This window comes from Anopheles merus, chromosome 2R (assembly GCF_017562075.2).
Source record: "Anopheles merus strain MAF chromosome 2R, AmerM5.1, whole genome shotgun sequence".
In the NCBI taxonomy this organism is placed as follows: Eukaryota; Metazoa; Arthropoda; class Insecta; order Diptera; family Culicidae; genus Anopheles; species Anopheles merus.
This window is the reverse complement of record NC_054082.1, coordinates 29,599,102-29,620,553: the sequence shown is the minus strand read 5'-3', so window position 1 is coordinate 29,620,553 and position 21,452 is coordinate 29,599,102. Positions and strand designations below refer to the sequence as shown.

Genomic DNA, 21,452 nt, shown 5'->3' with positions numbered 1-21,452 from the left:
CCGCTTATAGGCTTTGCTATCAGTGACTTGTTGGTTCACCTAAGAGATAGCCAGTGACCGATTCATGCGAGAATTGAACATACACATTTAAAAAACCATTGCTGCAAAGAATCATTCTTCTCCGTAACGTTTGCTTGATGTTCGTCTCAATATTGGTCGTGCTTGTACGTGTGTAAAAAAATATTTGATTTTGTATTTTTAGAAACACAATTATAGAATTTAACGTTACGATTGATTGATTTTTGATCTATTTTTCTCTCGCCCCTCTCCACGCGTCTTAGATAACATGTCCTTAGCCGATCTGCTGGGCGGTTCGCAGGCATCATCCCCCACCTCGGCAACGTCGTCCGTGGGCAAAGGTGGAGATGGAAGTCTTAGCAGCAGCACCGGCCTAGCGCACCACCACCACCAGCTACAACATAATCAGCAGCATCTGCAACAGCAAGGTCAACAGAATCACCAGCATCATCACCATCAGCATCATCATGCCACGCTCGGGTCATTCGCGTCGTCGCTTGGCTCGTCCTTAGCGGGCAGCAGCGTGGCAAGACCGACGACAGTTTGCGACGACAGTGGCAGCAGCATCCTAAGCTGCTCCGGTGGCGGGAATAGCTCGGCAAGCGGTGGATCCGTTTCGTCGAATCCATTCAACTTCTCCAGCCTGCGAATTCCGAGCCCATCGCTTAACTCGCCCGACCTGCTGATGGGCGGCGGTGTATTGATAGGCGGTGGCATTGCCGGTAGCAGCAGCAGCAGCAGTAGCAGCAGCAGCGGCATCAGTTGCGGTGGAGCAGGAAGTGCTGGCAGTGGGCAGTCTCCAACCACACACTCGTTCTACACGGCCCTGCAGCAGCAGCAGCAGCAGCCGGGAAGTGGCGGCAATTCAGGAAGCACAGCCGATGCCTTACCCTCATCTAGCGGCAGTGGTGGTGCTGGTGGATTCGAGGGATTTCGGGTGAGGAAACATGTCTATTATTTAGCGATAATGTCATCTAGACTATCTCATTCCAACCGGTACAAAAAGGACGGATAATCAATTAAGATCGACGAAAATAGTTTTGCACCTTCCACAGAGTTGAACAAGTGTTTAATTAAGTAAAGTTCAAAGTTATTTTTTTGGCACGAAACGAACAAGTGGAGTGAGAAGCGGTGGCAAACAGTTGCAAGTTGCGAATCTATCGCCGTTTGTCATCCCACTGTATGAAGTGCGGTTGTTTTTTGGCCAAATACCAATTTTATGTTTCCCGTTGCTAGTAAACGTTTTAGCGAGAGCAAAGTGTGTAACATTATTTTTTTGTAGATCAATTGTGGCTGTGACTGATGTGGTTTAATATCTTGTTATTTATAAACCGGTTGATTTTTGCAGTAATTTCTTTTAAAATTCTATTTTTGGTTGGTTCATTGCGGTTTTGTTGTATTGTCTCCATCTTCCAGTTCGATACCGATCTGATGCTCGGATGTGTCGGCAGTGGTGGAATTGCTGTAGCGAATGCATTGACCACCGAAACGCTGAAGCAAAGACGACGAAACATAAGTTTCGACTGCTCCTCGCCCACCAACGGCACGTCCTCGCCGGGCGAAGGAAGCTCCCCCTCGCTGACACTGCTCTGCTCCAACAGTGGACGGAACTACCGAAACGGTAGCAGCAGCTATTCGCAGTCCCAACAAAATGCATTATCCCATCATCAACAACAGTCGTCGACCGTCAGCAGCGTACAGCAGCAACAGTACGATCTGCTATCGGGCAGCAATGGTTCAGCGAGCGGCATCAACGGACCAGCAGGAGGAGGCGCCGGAGGCAATGGAATTACCTCCAACAACAACAACCTTGGCAGTGGAATGGGTAGTTTCGATTCTGCAAACAGTGGTACCACCAACAGCAGTGCTCTGTCACTGTTCGGATCGGGCAATGGTTCACTGTCCCGGTCGCACTCACCGCCGGACCATTCGGACACCAGCAACTTGCTGACGAGCCTGGAAAGCACCAGCATACTGGATATGCTAAACTATCTTACTCTAGGTCAGAGTACGAATTCGGTGACGACCACCAGCGGGCTTCACAATCAAACTTCCCAACATCAACAATCCAACGGTGGTCAGTTGGCGCCCTACACCTCGACACTGAACACGCTCTATCAACAGCAGCAGCAGCAGCAACATCAACAACCGACAGCCGCTGCAGGATCGTTTGCTGGGTCCAATGCTGTGAGCAATAATGGAAACACAGTTAGTCTGTCTGGGCTAAGCCTGGGCAGTACCGGATTTGCTACAAGCGAATACGACCGTCTGCAAAACCTGCAAGCGCTCAACACTCTGCGCCTGCTGCAGCAAACCCAGCAGCTGTCCCAGCTGCAGCAGCTTCAGTTCAACCAGTCGCTATTGCCAGCAGCGACTGGAAATGGTGGCGGCAGCATTTTCGGCAACTGTGGCGCTGGCACGGCGGCAGGCTCTATTTCCACATCTGGTAATAATGCGCTTTCCGCAGGCGGCAGCATTGGCTCGAACATGAGCTGTACCGGTGGCAACAATGGCAATAATAGTATGCAGGGAAAAAGCTGGTCCTCATCGCAGCAGCATATGGTGGTATCGCATCGCCAGGGCTCCTCGTCGCCGTCACTAAACGGTGGATCTGCTGGGAACGGCAACGGGTACAATGACATCAACCTCGATCGCATCGCCCGATTTCATCGATCCTCCGCCGGTTTGTGTTACTTGTCTATATTTTTTTTTTCAACCAATTGCTAAATGATCGGTACCTCCTTTTTTATGATGTATTTTGCCCCACAGCACATTACGATGCCACTTGCACTTGGAGTGGCGTGTTGCCGCCTCGCTCAAGCCGGCTGGTGACGTACTCGTCGAAAATATTCCTCGGCGGTATGCCGTGGGACATTTCCGAACAATCGTTGGTGCAAATTTTTAAACCATTCGGCTCAATCAAGTAAGTAAAAGGAGAGGTGAAAGCAAATTTTCAATAGTAACCGATCACTGACGATGAATGGCTTGTTGTTTTTTTTGTATTTCGTTGCCGTCGCAAAGAGTCGAATGGCCTGGAAAGGAGCAACAGGCGACACAACCGAAAGGTTACGTGTACATCATCTTTGAATCGGACAAACAGGTGAAGGCGTTGCTGCAGTCATGCACGTACACTACCCCGAACGGTGGTATGCACGTCCATCATGGTGGCGCAGGTCCAGGTAACTACGGAGGCAGCCACACTGCCATGAACGGTACCTCGTCGTTCGGTTCAGTAGCCCGGGCTGCTGGGTCGAGCCACGACGAGGCACCACCTCATCGGCATCAGCAGTCCCACCGGCAGCAAGTATTGCCGATGTCTAATCTGAATAAACCGCTAGCTCCTGCAGGTGCGAAGATCAACTTCAAGATATCGTCGAAGCGCATCAAGTCGAAGGACGTCGAAGTGATCCCGTGGAACATTGCCGACTCAAACTACGTCAAGTCGGCTTCGCAGAAGCTGGATCCGACGAAAACGGTGTTTGTGGGGGCATTGCATGGTCAGCTGACGGCGGAAGGGTTGGCGAAGATCATGAATGATCTGTTCGATGGTGTCGTGTACGTGGGCATCGATACGGATAAGTACAAGTATCCACTGGGTTCGGCTCGCGTCACGTTCAACAACTCACGGTCGTACATGAAGGCCGTCTCGGCTGCATTCATCGAGATTCGAACCTCCAAGTTCACCAAAAAACTGCAGGTTGATCCCTACCTGGAGGATTCGCTTTGCTCGATGTGCACCGTACAACACGGACCATACTTCTGCCGGGAAATCATGTGCTTCAGGTATGTTTTTCTAGATGCAATGTAGTGTGATTTTAATATTTGCAAATGATTTTTAAGGTAACTTGTGCTAATGCCGTCTACGGCACTGGCTTTTCTTGATTAACTTTATAAGGTTTATACAGTTAATAATATAGCATGGCCGTTCCTCACGATTAGATTTTTAAAACCTTCCCAAGTGAACCATTGTAACCCAAAAGGAAGGCAATTCATTGATCAATGCTTAATGTCATATTGATTACATGTGTGTGCGTGTTTGTATATGTATTTGCTGTCCATATCTAGATATTTTTGCCGTTCCTGCTGGCAACTTCAGCACAGCCGTGAGGTGTATCTGCAGAACCATAAACCACTGACCAGAAACTCCAAATTCACCGCAATCATTGGGGTTGGCCCTCAGCAACATCAGCAGCAATCGCACACATCCGGTGGCAGTAACGGCAGCAGCAGCAACCATCACCTGCACCAACAGCAGTCGTCATTCGATCACAGCCCGTACTACACTAATCATCATCACCATCATCACCACCATCATCACGGTGGCTCTGGTAGGGATTCGCTGAGCCAGCAGTCTGGCTCTAGTTTGTCATCACACAATCATCAATATCATCATCACAACAACCACCATCATCAGCAGCAGCAACAGGGTAGTCGTTTAAGCTTGCTCCAGCAGCAGCAACATCATCACCACAATCACCACCGTGGCCTCGCCAAGTCTCCCTCACCGTCGATTTGTAATGGCGCCGAGGGCAACAACAACGGTATTGGCTGCGGTGGCAACACCAGCAACACTAGTAGCAATAGTTCCAGCCCGATTGGTGTGGGAACGAGCGGCCGTAGTATCAATGCCAGCAGCACCAGCAGTTGCAGTAGCAACAGTCTCAATGGTAGCAACAATAACGTCAACTGCAGTGCTGGAACCGCCGGTGGCAGCACCAGCAGTGGTGAGCACGTATCGTTGAACCTGCAACAGATTAGCTTCGTTGCGGGTGGCGGCGGTACTGGTGGCAGCGATGGACTTAGTGGTAGTAGCAATGGTAACGGTGGTAGCAGTATGCTCATTTAAATGGCAACGTTCTTTTCAAATTGGTGGAGCGGAATTGTTTCTTTCTATTTATATATCATTTTTCCTCCGTTCGGATATATGCTTTTTTTGTAATGTCGGTTTTGTTTTCACCGTTCTTTAGGCATAATAGTGTTTGTATGCCAGAGTTTTTCACGCCTAGTTTTTATTTAAACACGGCAAATATTGTTTTTTTTTTGTTTTTGTTTTTCACCATCACTAACTCGAAACCACGAGGATAGTATTTTAGTCGTAATGTGTGTTGGCAATCTATAATCTTATAAAAGTCTTGCCTGATTTGCTTTTTCTGTAACGATGGGGTTTGTTGGTCAAACAAAAAGTCACACTCATACTCGATCGATGCTGTTTCAAACCTGCCAAAGAAGTAGAAAGACGTTGGAAACGAATTTCCCCGATTGAAATTTACAGTTTATCGAACGTTGTACAAAATTCTTCGGCTTTGGCGCTGGCTTGGACTTGGCAGCACAGTCGACCAAACATGCAATATCGTCTCTCGGATGCGTAGTGGTAGCAGCTTTGTTATTGTGGATTTGATGCTTTGAAAAGGACGGAGGATCGCTTCAGAGAGCAACATTTGCAGAATCGTTAATTTTACCCAATAGTGTTTTAGTTCTTTATTCAAACAGCCTATTGTGACTATTGCTGTGTTTAAGTTAGCGCACAGAACTGGGATGTATATTTCGGTGTAGCAGAGCCTGCGCTTTCTAGTATAAACTGCTTGTTGTACTTATAAAGCTACTACTTTTGCTGCACGGATCATCCAAAACATAAAAGGTGTGTAATTTTATGCTTGGCACACCTTTTGACGGCCATGGCAAAGCGATCCTCCATACTAATGATTTTTCTCTTTGATAAGCTTATTTATTTTTGGTCAATTTTTTACGGTGTTCAGTGCCGACCCTAGAAAATGCACTTCTGCACCGAGAGACGACATGAATGTGGAATAATTCTAATAGTGATGAACCACAAACGTGACCGATAACACGCCATTTGACTTTTAATACAGGCAAGCATTTTTTTTTTTTTGAAAATAGAGCCACCCCTGTGTTTTTGGTTGATAAGCTTGCCAAAAGTAGCTTAAAATAACACAGTATTTAAATGTTCGGGTTGTGAGGAACCTTCTTAAGCAGCCGCTACTACCGTTTATCGTTGCGCACACTATGTTTGACGGCTCTGTGCTACTAACCGACCGCCGTGATGATTGAAATCAAACTAACCTGCATACAAGTTTGCTCGTTTTTAACGACGTAAGCGTGAGAAGACATGCGCATGACGTGTTGTTACTATAATCACTTTTTTAACGCGCACGCCACACACTATCTTGTGTCATATGTATGAATCCATAATCCCTGTTAGAAAAGCAACGCGAGGAAAAAAACTAAATCTCGATTAGTTTGCATACGCACATGCTCTGCTCATATTTGAAGGGAAACATTGTTGTTTTATTGTTAAAGCCCGCACCGACCGAAAGCCCCCTTTGACACAGGGTGGGTCAAAGGTCAGGAAGATTTTGCAAAACAACTGCTGTGTCGAGATGATGGTATACCATTGTGTGGTGATTGGCTATGAATTCAAATACGTTTTTATTAAATGGCAGGTATGTATTGCGTGATCATCGACGTGATCAAATGCAATCTTTTTAGCAGAGGGGGAATATGAAAAAAGCTAAAAAAATCGGGTAACAAACACACCATCATTTACTGCGCCATTTAATAAGCGCCTTCGCTCCAGCAGATATGCTATTTTACGTAAGCAAGTATTTAAAAATATTGAAATGATGGAAAATTAGTGCAGGGTGAAATATTTAAAAGTAACGGGTCACAATTAGATCAAATGCTACTACTGCAGCAGTGTGGTGCTGGTTAGTTGATTGTGTGTTGAACAGTACATTTACAATGGTAGGTTAAGAGGGGGAGGTGATCGAAGGGCAAGTTGTTTCCAAAATTGAATTCTTACCGTCGTTGGTTATTATGAGCGTTTCAATCAGTTATTTATTAACGCCAATGTCCAATTTGGCGCGTTCGTTTTTCCATGTTTATTTATTCGTATTTATTGCAGGGCATAGCTTGTTATGCGCCAGAATTTGTTTATTTGTAACTTAAAACGCTATTCAGTGTTGCCTTTTTTTCGATGTAATAATAATTGAACTGTATAAAAATGGTTATGCACAATTGTTTTGGCTACATTATCAAACCAATACCATCAATGAACATGAATCGAACCATAATTCTTATTCTTCTATGTTATTTGTATTGGTAGTTGTTAACTGTAGATACATTTTCCCCGTTGGTTTTATTATAACGACGACGTACGCAGATAATTTTAAAATGTTGATGAAAGAAATAATATTTTTAAAATAAGGAGTAAGATTCATCCCAGTTACATTACTTCGAAACATTGTTTTAATGCATACAAAGTAATAACTCCCTTGGATATTTGGTTTCAGCAATTACATCATAAATCATTCCATAATGTTTACATAATTCTAATGATTGTTTTTTTTATGAATTGTTTTGTGTTTTAAATTTATCAAATACCCTAGCAAATATTGATTTTTTATTTACATCTTTTTATTCTTCATCAAGTTTGTTTTAGAAGCATGAAAATTCGGCCATTTCGTGTACTTAAAATGCTTTTAGTTTACTACTTTTAGCTAGTAGAACGATCGGCGAGAATGAATGCGAGCATTACACACTGTTTCCTGTTGAGCATTACATGTAAAATGGTAAATTATATTGAGATAGGTTTTAAGCTATATTCAATCATGCTAGGCCAGTTATATTGAAACAAATATGCTCATGCTGGTACATTGAAGGGACCCGTACATATAAAAATAAGGATCACACAACCACAGTTATTATGCCAAACCTAACCTGGGGTACATAATTTTAAGAAAATTATGCTACTTGGCCGATATTTAGAAGTATACAAGCGATATGCAAATATCTATATTTTTTATACAAAATAGTTGTGACAAAGTGACAAAACTCACCCATAGTAATAAACATCGGATATATATATATATATATATATACATTAACTCGTGAATTCAGCCCAAAACAATTCGGTGGGAGTGAATTTCGTGAAGGAATAAAGTTTGTTATAAATCGCAGCTGAATATGAATAGTTACTTATGGTAAGACAATAATACATACATTTCCATCTGCTTTATATACAATATGTTGGAATTCTAGATCCAAAACCAATTGTGTTGTTTTACGTGCATTCCATCATTGTTCAATTAATTTGTATTGCAACCATTTATTATGACTTTTTTTCTATTTTGAAAGTTTCAAGTCTCACTTGGTTCATAAAATAAGCAAAAAAATCAAGGTAATGCCAATTTTACCATTTTTCTTTATCATATCTTCTTTGAGCTGGCACAAGGACCAGAGTGAGTTAAAACAACTAGTTCTAAACTAATCATACTGATAATCATCGCATAGACTTCAGAAAATAAAAAAAGGAAATATCGAGCTTCAATTATTTAATCGACGATTTTCATACATGGTTAAAGTACGTACGTTGAATGCTGTTAATTATTTGGTAGTATTATCTACTATAAACATATATGATATTTATATGCACAACCGAATCGATGGCGAAGGGAAATAATAAAATACACGACTATGACGTAGAATAGTTGACATCATCTGACTCGCAAAGAAGGAATAGCTACAAAATAACATATAGTATATATATAGTATATGAAACAGAGGAGCTCAGATGAATCAACCCCTGCTGCTATCATGCATTCATCACGTTTTTACTGGTGTCACCATTCTAAATAGTAGAATTTGAATTACTATTTGCTATTCCGTTTTTATTTATCAAGCCCCTTCGGATTTGAATGAAACATTTTTACACTAATTGCCTTTAGAGCTCACATCAATTTGTAAAGCCAATCCGTTTAATTAAGAGCGAAAGAATGGGTAAGGAGCGATTCCTCAACATCAAATTGCAAAACATGTAGGATACTAAAAGAATAACGAAATGTGCCTAGCAATATTCATAAGATAATCTCACAATACATCAAGTGCGTGTATGTTAATGTGCAGTGTAAAGTTTGAACTTTCACTAACAAGCAAAACAAATAATAATAAACAGAACAAAGTTGTGCGTGGATTCAAGTGCGCTTGATATGAAGAGCTATTCTGATTGATCAGTAAGATTCATGCTGATCTAGAACTAAAAGAACGGTGGTTAATAGAAATGACATTTGATTTTTCAAACAAAAATGTAACGAAAACCCGTAACTACGTTTCATCAAGATCATTTTGATCATCAATTTTATGACATTTTTAAGCAGTTTGATCAAACGAAACTTTTTGGACTCTTACATCACTACTCTGTAGCAGATTTTGATGGTCAGATGTTAGTTTACATTACTTGGTAAAATTTAATGTCAGTTTTATATTGTTCGTTGTTGTATGTAGGACGGCAGTGGACAGGTATTTAAATAATAAAAAAAGAAACTATAAAAGAAAAGCATAGACAATTTTCCAATGGTAGAGGCATTGCAGTGAACAACGACTGTTATGTTGCATTCTTCGATGCTTAAAAAATATAATTGGTAAACTATTCTGATTATTTGAGAGCAAACAGAGAAGCAGAACAAAACAATCAATTATTATTTTTTTATTTTGTTTTTATTTCTAAAAATACTCCTGGCAAGTGTGCAATATTATCATTCATTTATTCTAAAAAAAAAACAAGCTAAAAAAGCTTACTTGCGAGACGGTGTGTATCAACATTTATTAGGTTAGGTATAGATAGATAGGGCGATGTTTTGTCTCGTGGCAAATATGTGAAATACATTACGGCAAAACAATGTTACTGATTTAGTTAATAACATTTTAAAACATTCTTGTAATTGAACTTAGAAGTGTATGGTTTTACAAAAAGATCCAAACATTATTTATTGAGTTATTCGCGTTCATATGGAGTTAACAGATAAAGTTTAACGTTTACAAAAAGTTCGTTCTTTATTTGTTAACTAAATAAAACATTCAGATAATGATTTTTTTTTTTCGTTCGCGCATAACATCGCATGATAGTGTCAACATAAAAATATAAACACTTGTTTTTATATGCATGGACTTATCAAACATGATCTATTTAAGTTAGACGCATAACCACGAAAAATGCACCTTCGTTATGCTGCTGTATTACATTGCACTAACGGTGGGCCAATTTTCGAAACTGCGCTATAATTAATGATGCATTGAAATTTTTAACTAGAAATACAGCCTGTGGTTGTGTACATATTTTTAAAAACGTTAATTTGTCGATTGGTAAGCAATTGAACAGTTCGTATGAGAAGTAAGAAGAAACGTTGTCGTCACTTTTACAGACCTAAACCCCGCAGTTACATCGTGAATCAATAGCGCGCGGATTCAGCTGGACCATCATTATTCTGCGCTTAAATGGTGTGACCGGTATTTGAAGGTTTGAAAATTTAATTTAAACAACAAAGCGCCCACACCTTAATACAGCACTCCAAGGTGTATGTGGCAATAATGCGCACTCTCGGTCCCGGTTTGATAACGTTTTATAAATTCGTTTTAATTTTAGCCTTTTCTTTTTATGAAAATGCAACAATCACACAAGTCTGTGTGGTATTTGGGTGGCAATAGGTAAACAATTGATACAATTTAAAAGCAATGTCTAAATTGCTTAAGGGCGGTGTTTTAAAGGGCAGCACGAAACGAATGTAATTTGATCGATATTTTACGTATTTTACTATACCTGTCTTTCGCGGTGCGTGTGATGCGTGAGTGGGTTGCATAGACAGATAATTTTAAAAATGAAATTTCCATAACCTTTTTTTACGTGTTATGATTAATAATTTTACAATATATATTTACACGTTGTGAATAAAGTGTTCGCGTGGTTTTATGTACTGTTTTTTTTATCTATTTGTGTATTTTTTTACCTATCTATAGTATTGTTTTGTTGATTATTCATGGTGCTACAAAAAAAGAAAACAATTGTTTTACAAAAAAAGATGGACAAAGAAACGGAAGATAGGAGCTAAAACAGTTTTTTATAACAATGCAATACTTTCAGCCCAATTTTAATTAGACCAATTTTGACAAGTGCATTTGGCATCCCTCAGTCGAACCTGATTAAATTGAATGGAAATCAAAATGGTTTGAATGAAATGCTGAATAGACAAGTAGAAACACTGTAAAGAGTGTGCAAAAAACACTGATTTTGAACTGAAGCACGTATCTCTAAAGCAATGTGTATATGAATAGAGTAAGCTGCAATGCAGACACGCAGGCAAGCAATATAAGTTAAACATAATTCAAATGAATTGTGGTGAATATTTAATCGTGCGACCAATATACGCTTCAATACTATTCTGCTGCTATCCCGCAAACTCATTTGTGAAAGCAAGGATGCGAAGTTAAGCCTTGAAAGAAGCAACAACAAAAAATATCGATAACAATCATTCGGACATATACGGCGCAACAGACCTCCTTCGTGTCGTGTGCCGTCACTTGAAACTATTTAACATCATTTAAGCAAACTCAATACTTTGCCGCATCTCGCAGAAGGCAAGTTGGTAGGACCAAACTATATAAATATACATACTAATCACAGATAAATCTACCGCACATCTTAACCCCAGCTGCTGCTTAGTTGGAACATCTATACAACACTATGTATATGAACGCTGTAGCATAAACCAGTGTCTGGTGCATGACACTCATGAGTATCTTCCTTACATGGATACGATGTACGGTATCTAATATTAACACTGCTTGGATAATCATTAATACTGTATGCGGAAGCAATTAAAAGAAAAAAAAACTCAAATAAGACAAAATCAAAATATGAAACTATAACTGGAAAATGCTTTTTGTGATGGAAGTGAAGTGAAACTAAAAACTCTTATCTAGTAAGAAAGCAACACATGGAAATGAAAACCACTGACGATAATAGCAATAGCGTAAGGCTTAGTTAAAACCCTCGAATCGGTTTATAGATATTTATAATGAGTTTTCCGAAACGCAGATATAGAACCTAGTGCAAAAGAGCGCATTATTGGTGATGCCTAACTTTGTTAATAGAAATAGTATCATTTAGCCGATGGATAATGGACGATTGTGTAGGTACGTCTATATATGCTATGCTGCATGTGTTACGAACAATTAAAGATGCGACAAAAAAAACTCGTTTTATCTACCATTGCATTATTCAAGGTATTTGCCAACATTAACCGTTTGGAGAAAACAACAAAAAAAACTTATACGTAACAGTCGTTAGTGCGCGCAAGGTATTGAAAATTCATACAAAAAGACGAATAGAAGACATAACAAATACGGTATGGGCAACCAATCAATACTGCTCGATCAATCGCCCCTTTAAAACAATAAACACTTCCTCGAACGAATGACGCTTTTTAAAATGTTTTTTTTTTCTTTTTTTTTTGTTGGAAATGATTGTAACAGGAGTGACGAGATATGGAGGAACATGTAATACACCAACCAAAACTCACAAAGGGTTAATAATTTCGAAATTAGAGCAAGAATAACCACTACTGCGTTAAAATCTGTTTGGAAATGCGATGACGCGCATGTGTGTGTGTGTGTGTATTTGCTCGAAGGGAGGAAAAGAGAGAGGTTAACTAAACAAAACTATGCAAAAGTTACAATCCTCCTGCTATACTCTAAACCAAACACATTCCGCGCCCGCTTTCGAGATTATTACCCGCCAGAAAGAGAGATACACAGAGCCAATACGAGAAAGACAAACAGGAAATTTAATGCGTCAAAGTTCAATGCAACAGCAGTAAGTGGTAAACAGAAAACTATAGCTAATGCTACTTTTTCTTCTTGGCTCGAAACGATTCGGTTAACACGGGAGAGGTTCTTTGCACGACAAAAACAACGCATACGTACGAAAGAATGAAGACTTGAAACATTGCAGGACGCTTGCAATAAGTAAGCCACTGGACATGGAAGTTTTTGTGTGCATTTCTGTATGTGGCTGTGTGAAGTTAATAGGTGAGGGGTATGAAATATTCATTGCCTCCGCATCAAAACCGATTTAAAACCGATCAATGACAAAACAAGAGCGCTCACACATACCCAAACTCAGCCAGCGAATGAATGATTTAAGGCATTAGGGTATAGAGCTAATGGAATGCAAGCGACTGCATCTTCCCTACCATTCCCACAAACAGAAAGCATTAGGAAGAACGAACAAGAGCGAACAGGTAAAGGGGGAAAACGAAAGTACATCTCAGAACTGATAAAAAATGTGACTTTGTATTAACGCAAAACAATAAGAAATATGAAACAATAACAAGTAGCAAGTACTACTCCTATTACTATCACTACTACTACTACTACTACTGCTATTTATTCCTAACAAACAAAAGAAGCCCCTGACGTTTCAATACACACCAAATACAAATACAAAAGAATCAATAAAACATACAGATTTCATCAAATTTACCCCTGCGTTCTTTGGACCGTCTCATTTAATTACTTTAAGAAACTTTAAGAAAAAATACTAGAGACATAGTGAAGTTTTTTGTTTGCTTTTGTTGGTATCTCTCTGTATCATGAATATGGACACAAATTGTTTCAAAATAAAAGATTTATTTACAAGTCAAATAACTGACTAGAGTTTTGTTTCGTTGCATTTTTTCTTACAAAAGACATTAGCATATTTTTCTTACAGCGAACAATTGCAGAACCCGTATAATCTAAATAATTATTAACTAAAAGGTAATGGTTCTACATTTAGCTTTAAACTCCATATTAAGGCAAAAGTAGATGTGCGTTTTTCCTGACCTATATATCTTATCCATTAAGAGGTCCCTTCGGGAAAGCCAAATGAAAGCAGTTCTTCTAGATGTAAATGAATGTTCGCTACACTCTTCTCGGGTGGGCACGCAATCGATCGCCGTCTGGATGGAGGTGTTGTGTTCGTATGCGAAGGTAGTCGCCTAGGAGCTCTGCTTAACGATTCGCTTCTTCGCCACATACTGGTAGAGTCCCAGCAGCGAGGAAATGCTACCAATCAGTCCTACGTGCCATGTTTGGAAACGGCCCCCCCAAAGCATACCCTTGGGCAGGGTACTGCCGGCATGAACCAGATCCAGCGACAGCCGCAATATCGATATCGCCTCCATGCGCTGTTTTATCAGCAACATGCGGAACGCTTGGCTAAAAATGACAGACGATATGGAAAGCTCGATGTTATCACACGTTTAACTGGTCTTGGCAACAGCCAAATCCCGATATTTACCTGCTTTCATTTTCCTTTTTATCGATGCATGATTTATGCTGTTCCATCACAGTGAAGCTCCGGATGGTTCTAGTTATCGACGTAGAAGGGAAGTGTTGATAAAGAAATAAAAATAGGGAATCATAAATCAATTAGTGGAAATCAGGGATGTTGCGCGCAGTTAATCCTGTCTAATGGAATGCGATTAAATCATGGGCAGGGTCAGATACACACCAACGTGCAATAGCTGTTTTGTTGGTGTGGGATCAGTTTGTAGAATAGATAAATCAAACGTTAAGATATGGTTCGATAAGGTCACGTGATACTCGAGCCATTGTTAAATTCTCTACGAAAGCTTTGCCTTCGATTGTGGGGAATTGCGACATTCTCGGTTTAAGGACTTACTTCATCAGATTGAGGTAAATCGATGCGACCCATAGCATCGAGTTGATCGTGTCCCACCGGGTTGGGTTCTCCACGTTCAGCAAATTGTGCTCGATCAGCCAACAGATCTTGTCCACCGGGTAGTACGCGTGATCGATCAGATTCGTGACGAACCCGATCAGACCCATCCAGCGGTCCGGCTCCTTGCTGCCACAGCCGTAGCTCAGACTGTACGCCAGCATGGGCAAATCGTCGAACAAGCGCAGCGTTGCACGTGTTTGGGACATTTTCGAGCTAAATATGGCCAGTTTTTTGGCACGCCCCGGGTCGGACTGTGCATACAGCCCCGAAGCTAGCTTTGTGGTGTAGCATAGTGTGCGAATAATCTATTGGGATAAAAAAGGATTTTACTGCCATTATTTCCATTTTAACATATCTTCTTATAGAAATAGTTTTAAGAAAAAGCTCAGGCACAAACGTAAAACAAGGGAGCAGAGCTTCAACAAATTTAACAGTGGAGGTACTCATTTATCACATTCACCCACACACCATGCGTGCCTTTTTGCCGCGTGGAAGTAAACAAACCGGTCTGGCGTTTAAAATGTGCCACGATCATAAGACGGTTACATTTCTGTTGCTTTTTCGATTGCGGCTGCAAGGTATTGCTTGAAAACACGAATGCTGTGCATACAACTAATGGGTCCATTTTTCTTCACCACTCGCAACCACATTTCACGCAAACAAAAGCCAGAAACAACCGAGCCCATTGTGCTAGGGGCGTGGATAGAAGTGAAAGTTGTTTTCAACGCCACCAACGACACCTCATAGCTTTATCCGACGTGGAACTTTTGGTGCTCCGCACTTCCGCATTACAGAGGGGCTTTTTTTTCTAAATACTGATCCTAATTGGCAGCAGTCCGCAAACCGTACGCACCTTATCTCGGCCGGTATATCCGTCCAGCATATCACAGATTTCGTTCAACATTTTGCTCATCTTGTGCCGTACGTAGTCCGAACGATAAACTAAGGATCATGCAACTCGTTGCCTAAACTGATCTTTGCTCACTGACGCCGAGTCGTGAGGCAACCGGTCGCCCCGAACCCGATACACCACTTATCACTTTCAGCAGCAGCTCCCGCTCTAATCTTATCAATTGATCCCGCAAAAATGGACACGAAAAGAGATACACACAGGCGCTTAAAAATACGCAAAATTACACTGAGCAGCTGCTGGTCGGGATCGGAGGGAGAGCGAGAGTGTGTGTGCTTCTCGCTGCAGGTCCGATGGAATGTTTTGGATCGGTGGCCGCTGTAAAGAAAATGGCATAAACAGTGCCGCTGTAACCGTGCTGTCAGGTGGGTGCCGCAGTACCCAAACAACAAAACGGACGACGTGTCAAACAGTCAAAGATGGTTGTTGGGAAACCGGAATTAGTGTGCCAGTTGGCGTGTGTAGCTAACCAATATAAAATAAATTATAAAAAATTCTAGTATTCATTATTTGCTTTTTATTGCTTTTACCCAACGGTGCGCGTTTTAACACATTTATGTTTGATTACATGACAAATTAGAGCATATCCCAAGGGCCACAAATCCATTAATCGGGTTCTAAACGGGTCCAGCTCTCAACCTAAAAGGAATCTAAAAAGGAATCGTTAAGCAGACGGCAAACGACTCATGCATTCTAAAAATAGCAAAAAGCAGGTGGCGCCACCTGTTGAAGGGATAGCTAGGCAGTGGAGCTTTCCTCGCTTTAGGAGTTTTCTCCTTCCCTTTGTGCTTGGGAAGAGGCGAATGAGCTAGACCTCAAAGTCTCTATAAAAATAAGTAAACCAACCTTTGTGCTTGGGGTTTATAACATGGTTAATATGGGTATAGTTTATAATATGGTTTCGCATATTCTCGTTGGGTCAAATATTTGAGTCGCATATTCTCATTGGGTTATATATTGGTCATATATTCTCATTGGGAAAACGTAAAGTGAATAAAAACTGGCTAGGTTTTACCAAAAAATAATATTTTTTTTAAATCAGGAATTTGTGATTAAATATGTACTTTGATCTGTTATTAGTGTTTTTCAAGTATCAGGGTGAAGTCGAGGCCCGATAAGCTGGATAAACGACGTTCCACTGCGGCTTAGCACAAGTTAACCGATAATTTCTAGTAGAATGAAATTATATTTCTTTATCATCTTTGGAACTAAAAACTACTACGGGTGCTCTGAACAGTCCTGGCCTCTAATGGGATGGCGTCTGATGTCGTAACACCACCAAACCGAGTGACATTTGGAACAAAATGAGCCATTTCATATCGTTATATTGCTTTCTTTTTCATGCATGATGTTTCACTAACCCTCTACCAATCATAGTCTAAATATCATTAGAACCTCCTACGGAAACTTAGCTAAAATGGTCGTGTGGTCAGATATGAGTCATTGTAAATTATTTTTAAACTGAAATTTTGAGTTTTGTAGATCTCATGCAGGAGTCTTTTACGATTTTCGATGTGCTTGGGATAGGCTTTAGGAAAATACGATAGCATGAAAATCAATTTACGTGTGACCGGTACATTTAGGATAGGATTACCAGGATGCAAAGATTCACTGCTTGTGTTATTTAAATCTGAGATGACAATGTTGATGGACATTGTATTTAATGGCCATGATGAAGTACTATTTACTGAACGATAATGTATTTTTTTGATTTCAAAATAGTCTTGTCCCATACACCGGACTCACCTCGATAGCAGTTTAACTTTTCTCTAATTGTCGTAAAAGCTCAACCATATCATTCTGCAGATTTGCCATGATTTTAGTATAAAGGACCGTTCTAATGCGCTTAGCAGCGATGAAATCGAGATGGGTAAATTTTTTACCCCCGACAGCGCGTAACTCGCGAATGTTCGGCAGCGCAGCGGTAAACTTTCGCACATTTTTCGGATGAATGATCCAATCGTTCATGCCGTAGTAGATGTGCACCGGGACGTCCGAGGCACTAAGGTTGTACGGTGCGACGATGCGATCCACGGCACTTTCCTGGTACGGTCGAAAGATTCCATTCTGAATGACCTGGTGGTAGTGGTAGACCTCCTTAACCGCTGCCCCGGACGGACAGTGACCAACCAACGATTGAATGGCATTCTGTAGCAGGGGCACATAGTGCGTTGGAGAAAAGGTAAAAGAAAAGTCATATTTATAAAAAGTTTTTTTTTTTACACGCACCAATCCACACGCACCGTGTCGAGTGATTCCGGATTGGGGCCAAACAGATTATCAAACAGCACGACGCACGGGTTTCTCTTCGACTCCGGTGGACACATCGTCTGCAGCATGCCGCTCTGCTGTTCCGACCAGCGCAGCAGCTCCACCAGGTTCGTAGTGAATGCGAGTGGCATGATAACTTGCGCATTATCGACCAGCGAGTTTAGCACCGGGCTGCGCACACTATCCAGCAGCACGGACGGCGCGAGCGCGTGGGCCAACCGGATCTTGCGGTTGTACGCGGGCAGGCTGCTCGTCATCACAAAGTAAGCCGTAGTACCTTCGGAGTAGCCGATGTAGTAAATTTGCCCGGCCGGGTGTTTGGTGTCGTTTAGCATGTAGTCGATCACGGCCGGCAGATCGTAGATGCCCTTCTCGTGCCAGGTAAAGTTCCAGAAGGCCGCATCGCTCGGTGACAGCTGCACGTGCTGGCGGGAGTACCGATTGCCGCGCGTATTGATCAGCCACACGTCGTAGCCCGCTTTGGCCAGCTGGTAGGCTAGCGCATCCTCCGGTCCGATCACCAGCCAGTCGGACGAGCTGCCGAGCAAACCGTGCACCAGCAGTACCGGCAGCCGGTCCGGATCGGGGCCTTGCTTTCGTGTTATCCGATGGACGCCGAGCTTGTAACCATCGGCTGTGGTAACCGTGTACGCCTGGCCACGGTAGCCGTACTTGTTGATGAGCTCTATCTGCAGAGAAAGTTATTGCCATTCGGTTTAAACGAGTGCGCAGGCACCGACCGTTACGCACTGATCACGAGCACTACTTACCGATGTAAGTTGTCCATCGATTCTGCTGATGACAAACTTCCCGCCGGTAGCACTCGTTAGCATCAACAGTGTTACGGCGAACGTTAAACAATTTGTAGACATTGGATCAACTGTGTGCGCTGTCGAACAGAACGACCGGTACAATCGAGAACCACAAGCGTACGAGCGATTCTATTTGACTGATATTTCATAGCCCCACAAACATATACAATGAAGACATTCGGAAGCACTAATCTCACTGCCGATCGGTAATTATTCTGTATAATAATATCAAAGGTATAATTGGTCAGCTGCTGTGTTGGCCTTTCTGGTTAGGGGAGCGCGCACGAGGCTGCATTTTAGTGGTAAACTAAAAATAAACGCTCCAATTGACGAACGGTTCAAAAACTAAATAAATGAACTATTAATTTTAGACTACTTAGTGTGTGTAATCCGCAACAAACGACGGGTACAATCAAAGGCTAGATGTTTCGAAAATGAAATTGTTTATTTCAGATCAACATTTTCCGACTGATCGCCGCCTAAACCTGTCAACATTGTACACAGTATTAGTAAACTCACAATTGAAACAGTAACAAACCGATCACGATTTTACCTTCATTAACAGTAATATTAAACACTATAATTACATGCCGTCACCACACCGATACGGTTCCGGACATCCCAGTCTTTTCATAAGTCGCGCAGCTGCTCCAGAATGCTGTCGTACACGAGCGCACGCACCCGTTTGGCCGCCACAAAGTCGAGATGGTTAAAGTGCGGATCCTGTACCTCGGTCAGCGAGACAACGTTCGGCAGCTCAGCCGCCAGCCGCACCACGTTGGCCGGTCCAACCATCCAATCGTTGAGCGCGTAAAACAGGGCGACCGGTGCCGTGACGGCCGACAAATTGTACGCCGGCGGCTGTTCCCGCCCGTAGTGGGCCAGGTTCTGGTCCGTCCGCTCGTAGGCAAACTGCTGGAAGCGGCCGCACCGATTCAGCTGCGCAAAGTGTAGCAGCTGCTTGCTGGACGCACCGGACGGATTGTGCCCGGCCATGATGTGCTGTGCTAGCTGGGAAGAAGGAAAGAAAAGAGCAAATCATTCAATAGGGAATATATGATACGGCACCGCGCCATGCCGTGCCCACACCTACCCGATCCGTGCCGTTTGGGTTCGGTCCAACCATCTGCTCGATCAGATGCACACAGACGGGCCGGGCGATACGCGCCGGACACAGGGCCCGCTGCAGTGCGTACTGGGCACGGTTGTGGGGCAGCACCTGCCACATCCCGACCGCGTCCAGGAAGCACTTGACGGCGGGACCGTTTTCCGCCAGCCAGCGGAAGATGGGACTGCGCACCTGCTGGACGTAGACGGCCGGCGAGAGGGCGTACATGCGGCCAATTTTCGCGTTGTACTCGGGCCGGGTGGAGGCGAGCACGAAGAACACGGTCGTACCCTGCGAGTAGCCGATGTAGTGGAGGCGCCTTGCCCCCGTCACGGACAGGACGTGATCGATCGTGGCGGGCAGATCGTAGTAGCCTATTTCGTGCCAGGTGTAGTCCCAGAACTCGCGGCTGTCCGATGACAGGTTGGTGTGGCGCCGGCAGTACCGATTGCCGCGCAGATCGGCCAGCCACACGTCGTGCCCCTGGTCAGCCAGCAGGTAGGCGAGACTGTTGTTCGGCCCGATGATGAGGAAATCGGCCGAGCTGGCAAACAGCCCGTGTACGAGCAGCACCGGTAGGGAATGGTCGGATTTAGTGCGCATCGGAGGGATTCTCGTCAACGTTAGGATGTAACCGTCGGCGGTGGTGATCTCGTACTGCTCGATCGGGTAGCCATACTTACGGATCAGCTCAGACTGTAGAAGTGGAAGGGTATTAGAGTAATTAGTATACATATGGAACAGTTTCAGTACACTGGCGTATTATAACACGAGATGACAGTGAAATTAATTGCATTTTTGAGTACATAGTCAGCGCCCCGTTAGTTGTTGGCATCAACTAACAGCGTTGATAGGAGTTGACGAGGTTTCTTAAGTTTAAAGAGTTTCTTATATTCTCAGTGTAATTACTGCCATCACATGCTGACACGCGGCAACCTTAATGCCGTAAGAAAACTCGTCTCGTTTCTTGCTTGGTGACGGTCGATAATGGCGTCTCTTCAGCTTTATCTTTTCATTTCCCGCCCAAGACTTGATCGCTATTTCACTGAAACTTTTACAATTAACCTTGACCTAATTGTAAAACCACTCTTATTTCGGCCAGAAAACCTTTCAAAATGTGATCGTTTCGCACCTACTCGTTTCATCACACTAACACCGTACGCCACTGCACACAAAAAGCTACCGCAATTGATTGGTTTTGTACAACCATCCGGTTGGTCGCTCGGCGGGATGTCACTAATGCACGAACAAATAACTCACCGTTTCCAGCATACCGTCTTCTTCGTCAATCGCGAAAACGGTTGGATAACCGCCAAACGCATCACTCGATCGTGCCACTACCCTCAGCGGAAGGGTCAACGTACAAAGCACCAAAATGTAGGGCCACCAACTGCTGCACACTGCACTCCACCGGTAAGGCCAGATGCACAGGGCTGCTGCTGCTGCTGCTGCATTTCCGTATCGAACCACGGCCATTTCTGCACTGAATCGCCATCCAAGCTATCCGAGCTGTGGGCAGGTTAGTTGCTCGGCCACTGGTCGCTGCGCTGTGGCTACGCTTTCTTCAGCCCGAAGCTGATTGCAATTGCAGTGGCGGTGCATCGGCGTCGACAATCGGTACTGTGTGTGTGTGCGGTATGTATCATGGTCAAGGCAAGCGAGCGGGAGATCAGTTGTCCTTTGCCTTGACTCGGAGTAGACTTTTTTTGCTGTTGCATTCGTTCGCAAGCGGGGCAAGCGTTCGGTTTGTGGTGCGCC

General features: G+C 42.9%; 4 protein-coding genes across 13 annotated transcripts in view; 1 reads left to right on the top strand and 3 right to left on the bottom strand.

Annotated features, from left to right (window-relative positions):
• LOC121588311 (translational regulator orb2-like) overlaps nt 1-12,729 on the top strand; it is a 43,205-nt gene extending 30,476 nt beyond the window's left edge. For 9 of the 10 annotated variants that reach the window (XM_041906082.1, XM_041906076.1, XM_041906078.1 and 6 more), the window contains 5 exons: nt 282-955; nt 1,435-2,701; nt 2,788-2,941; nt 3,040-3,801; nt 4,084-12,729. In XM_041906082.1, coding sequence (XP_041762016.1) covers nt 282-955; nt 1,435-2,701; nt 2,788-2,941; nt 3,040-3,801; nt 4,084-4,864 — 3,638 coding nt within the window. In that variant the 3' untranslated portion in view covers nt 4,865-12,729. The remainder of the gene's footprint in view (nt 1-281; nt 956-1,434; nt 2,702-2,787; nt 2,942-3,039; nt 3,802-4,083) is intronic. The other variant, XM_041906084.1, reaches the window with a different exon arrangement.
• Nucleotides 12,730-13,485: 756 nt separating this feature from the next.
• On the bottom strand, nt 13,486-15,823 carry LOC121588312 (peroxisomal membrane protein 11C-like). Its single transcript, XM_041906086.1, has 4 exons — nt 15,447-15,823; nt 14,534-14,898; nt 14,150-14,218; nt 13,486-14,067 (listed from the first exon to the last, which is right to left on the bottom strand). The coding sequence occupies exons 1-4, from the start codon at nt 15,504-15,506 to the stop codon at nt 13,848-13,850; spliced, it is 714 nt and encodes a 237-aa protein (XP_041762020.1). The 5' UTR covers nt 15,507-15,823; the 3' UTR covers nt 13,486-13,847.
• Nucleotides 15,824-16,607: 784 nt separating this feature from the next.
• On the bottom strand, nt 16,608-18,646 carry LOC121590587 (lipase 1-like). The gene is made up of 3 exons (XM_041910386.1): nt 18,545-18,646; nt 17,747-18,463; nt 16,608-17,651 (listed from the first exon to the last, which is right to left on the bottom strand). Exons 1-3 carry the CDS (start codon nt 18,644-18,646, stop codon nt 17,262-17,264), a joined length of 1,209 nt encoding a protein of 402 aa, XP_041766320.1. The 3' UTR covers nt 16,608-17,261.
• A 420-nt stretch (nt 18,647-19,066) lies between these two features.
• LOC121589157 (lipase 1-like) lies at nt 19,067-21,155 on the bottom strand. The gene is made up of 3 exons (XM_041907835.1): nt 20,955-21,155; nt 19,680-20,390; nt 19,067-19,597 (listed from the first exon to the last, which is right to left on the bottom strand). The coding sequence occupies exons 1-3, from the start codon at nt 20,964-20,966 to the stop codon at nt 19,217-19,219; spliced, it is 1,104 nt and encodes a 367-aa protein (XP_041763769.1). The 5' UTR covers nt 20,967-21,155; the 3' UTR covers nt 19,067-19,216.
• Nucleotides 21,156-21,452: the final 297 nt, after the last annotated feature.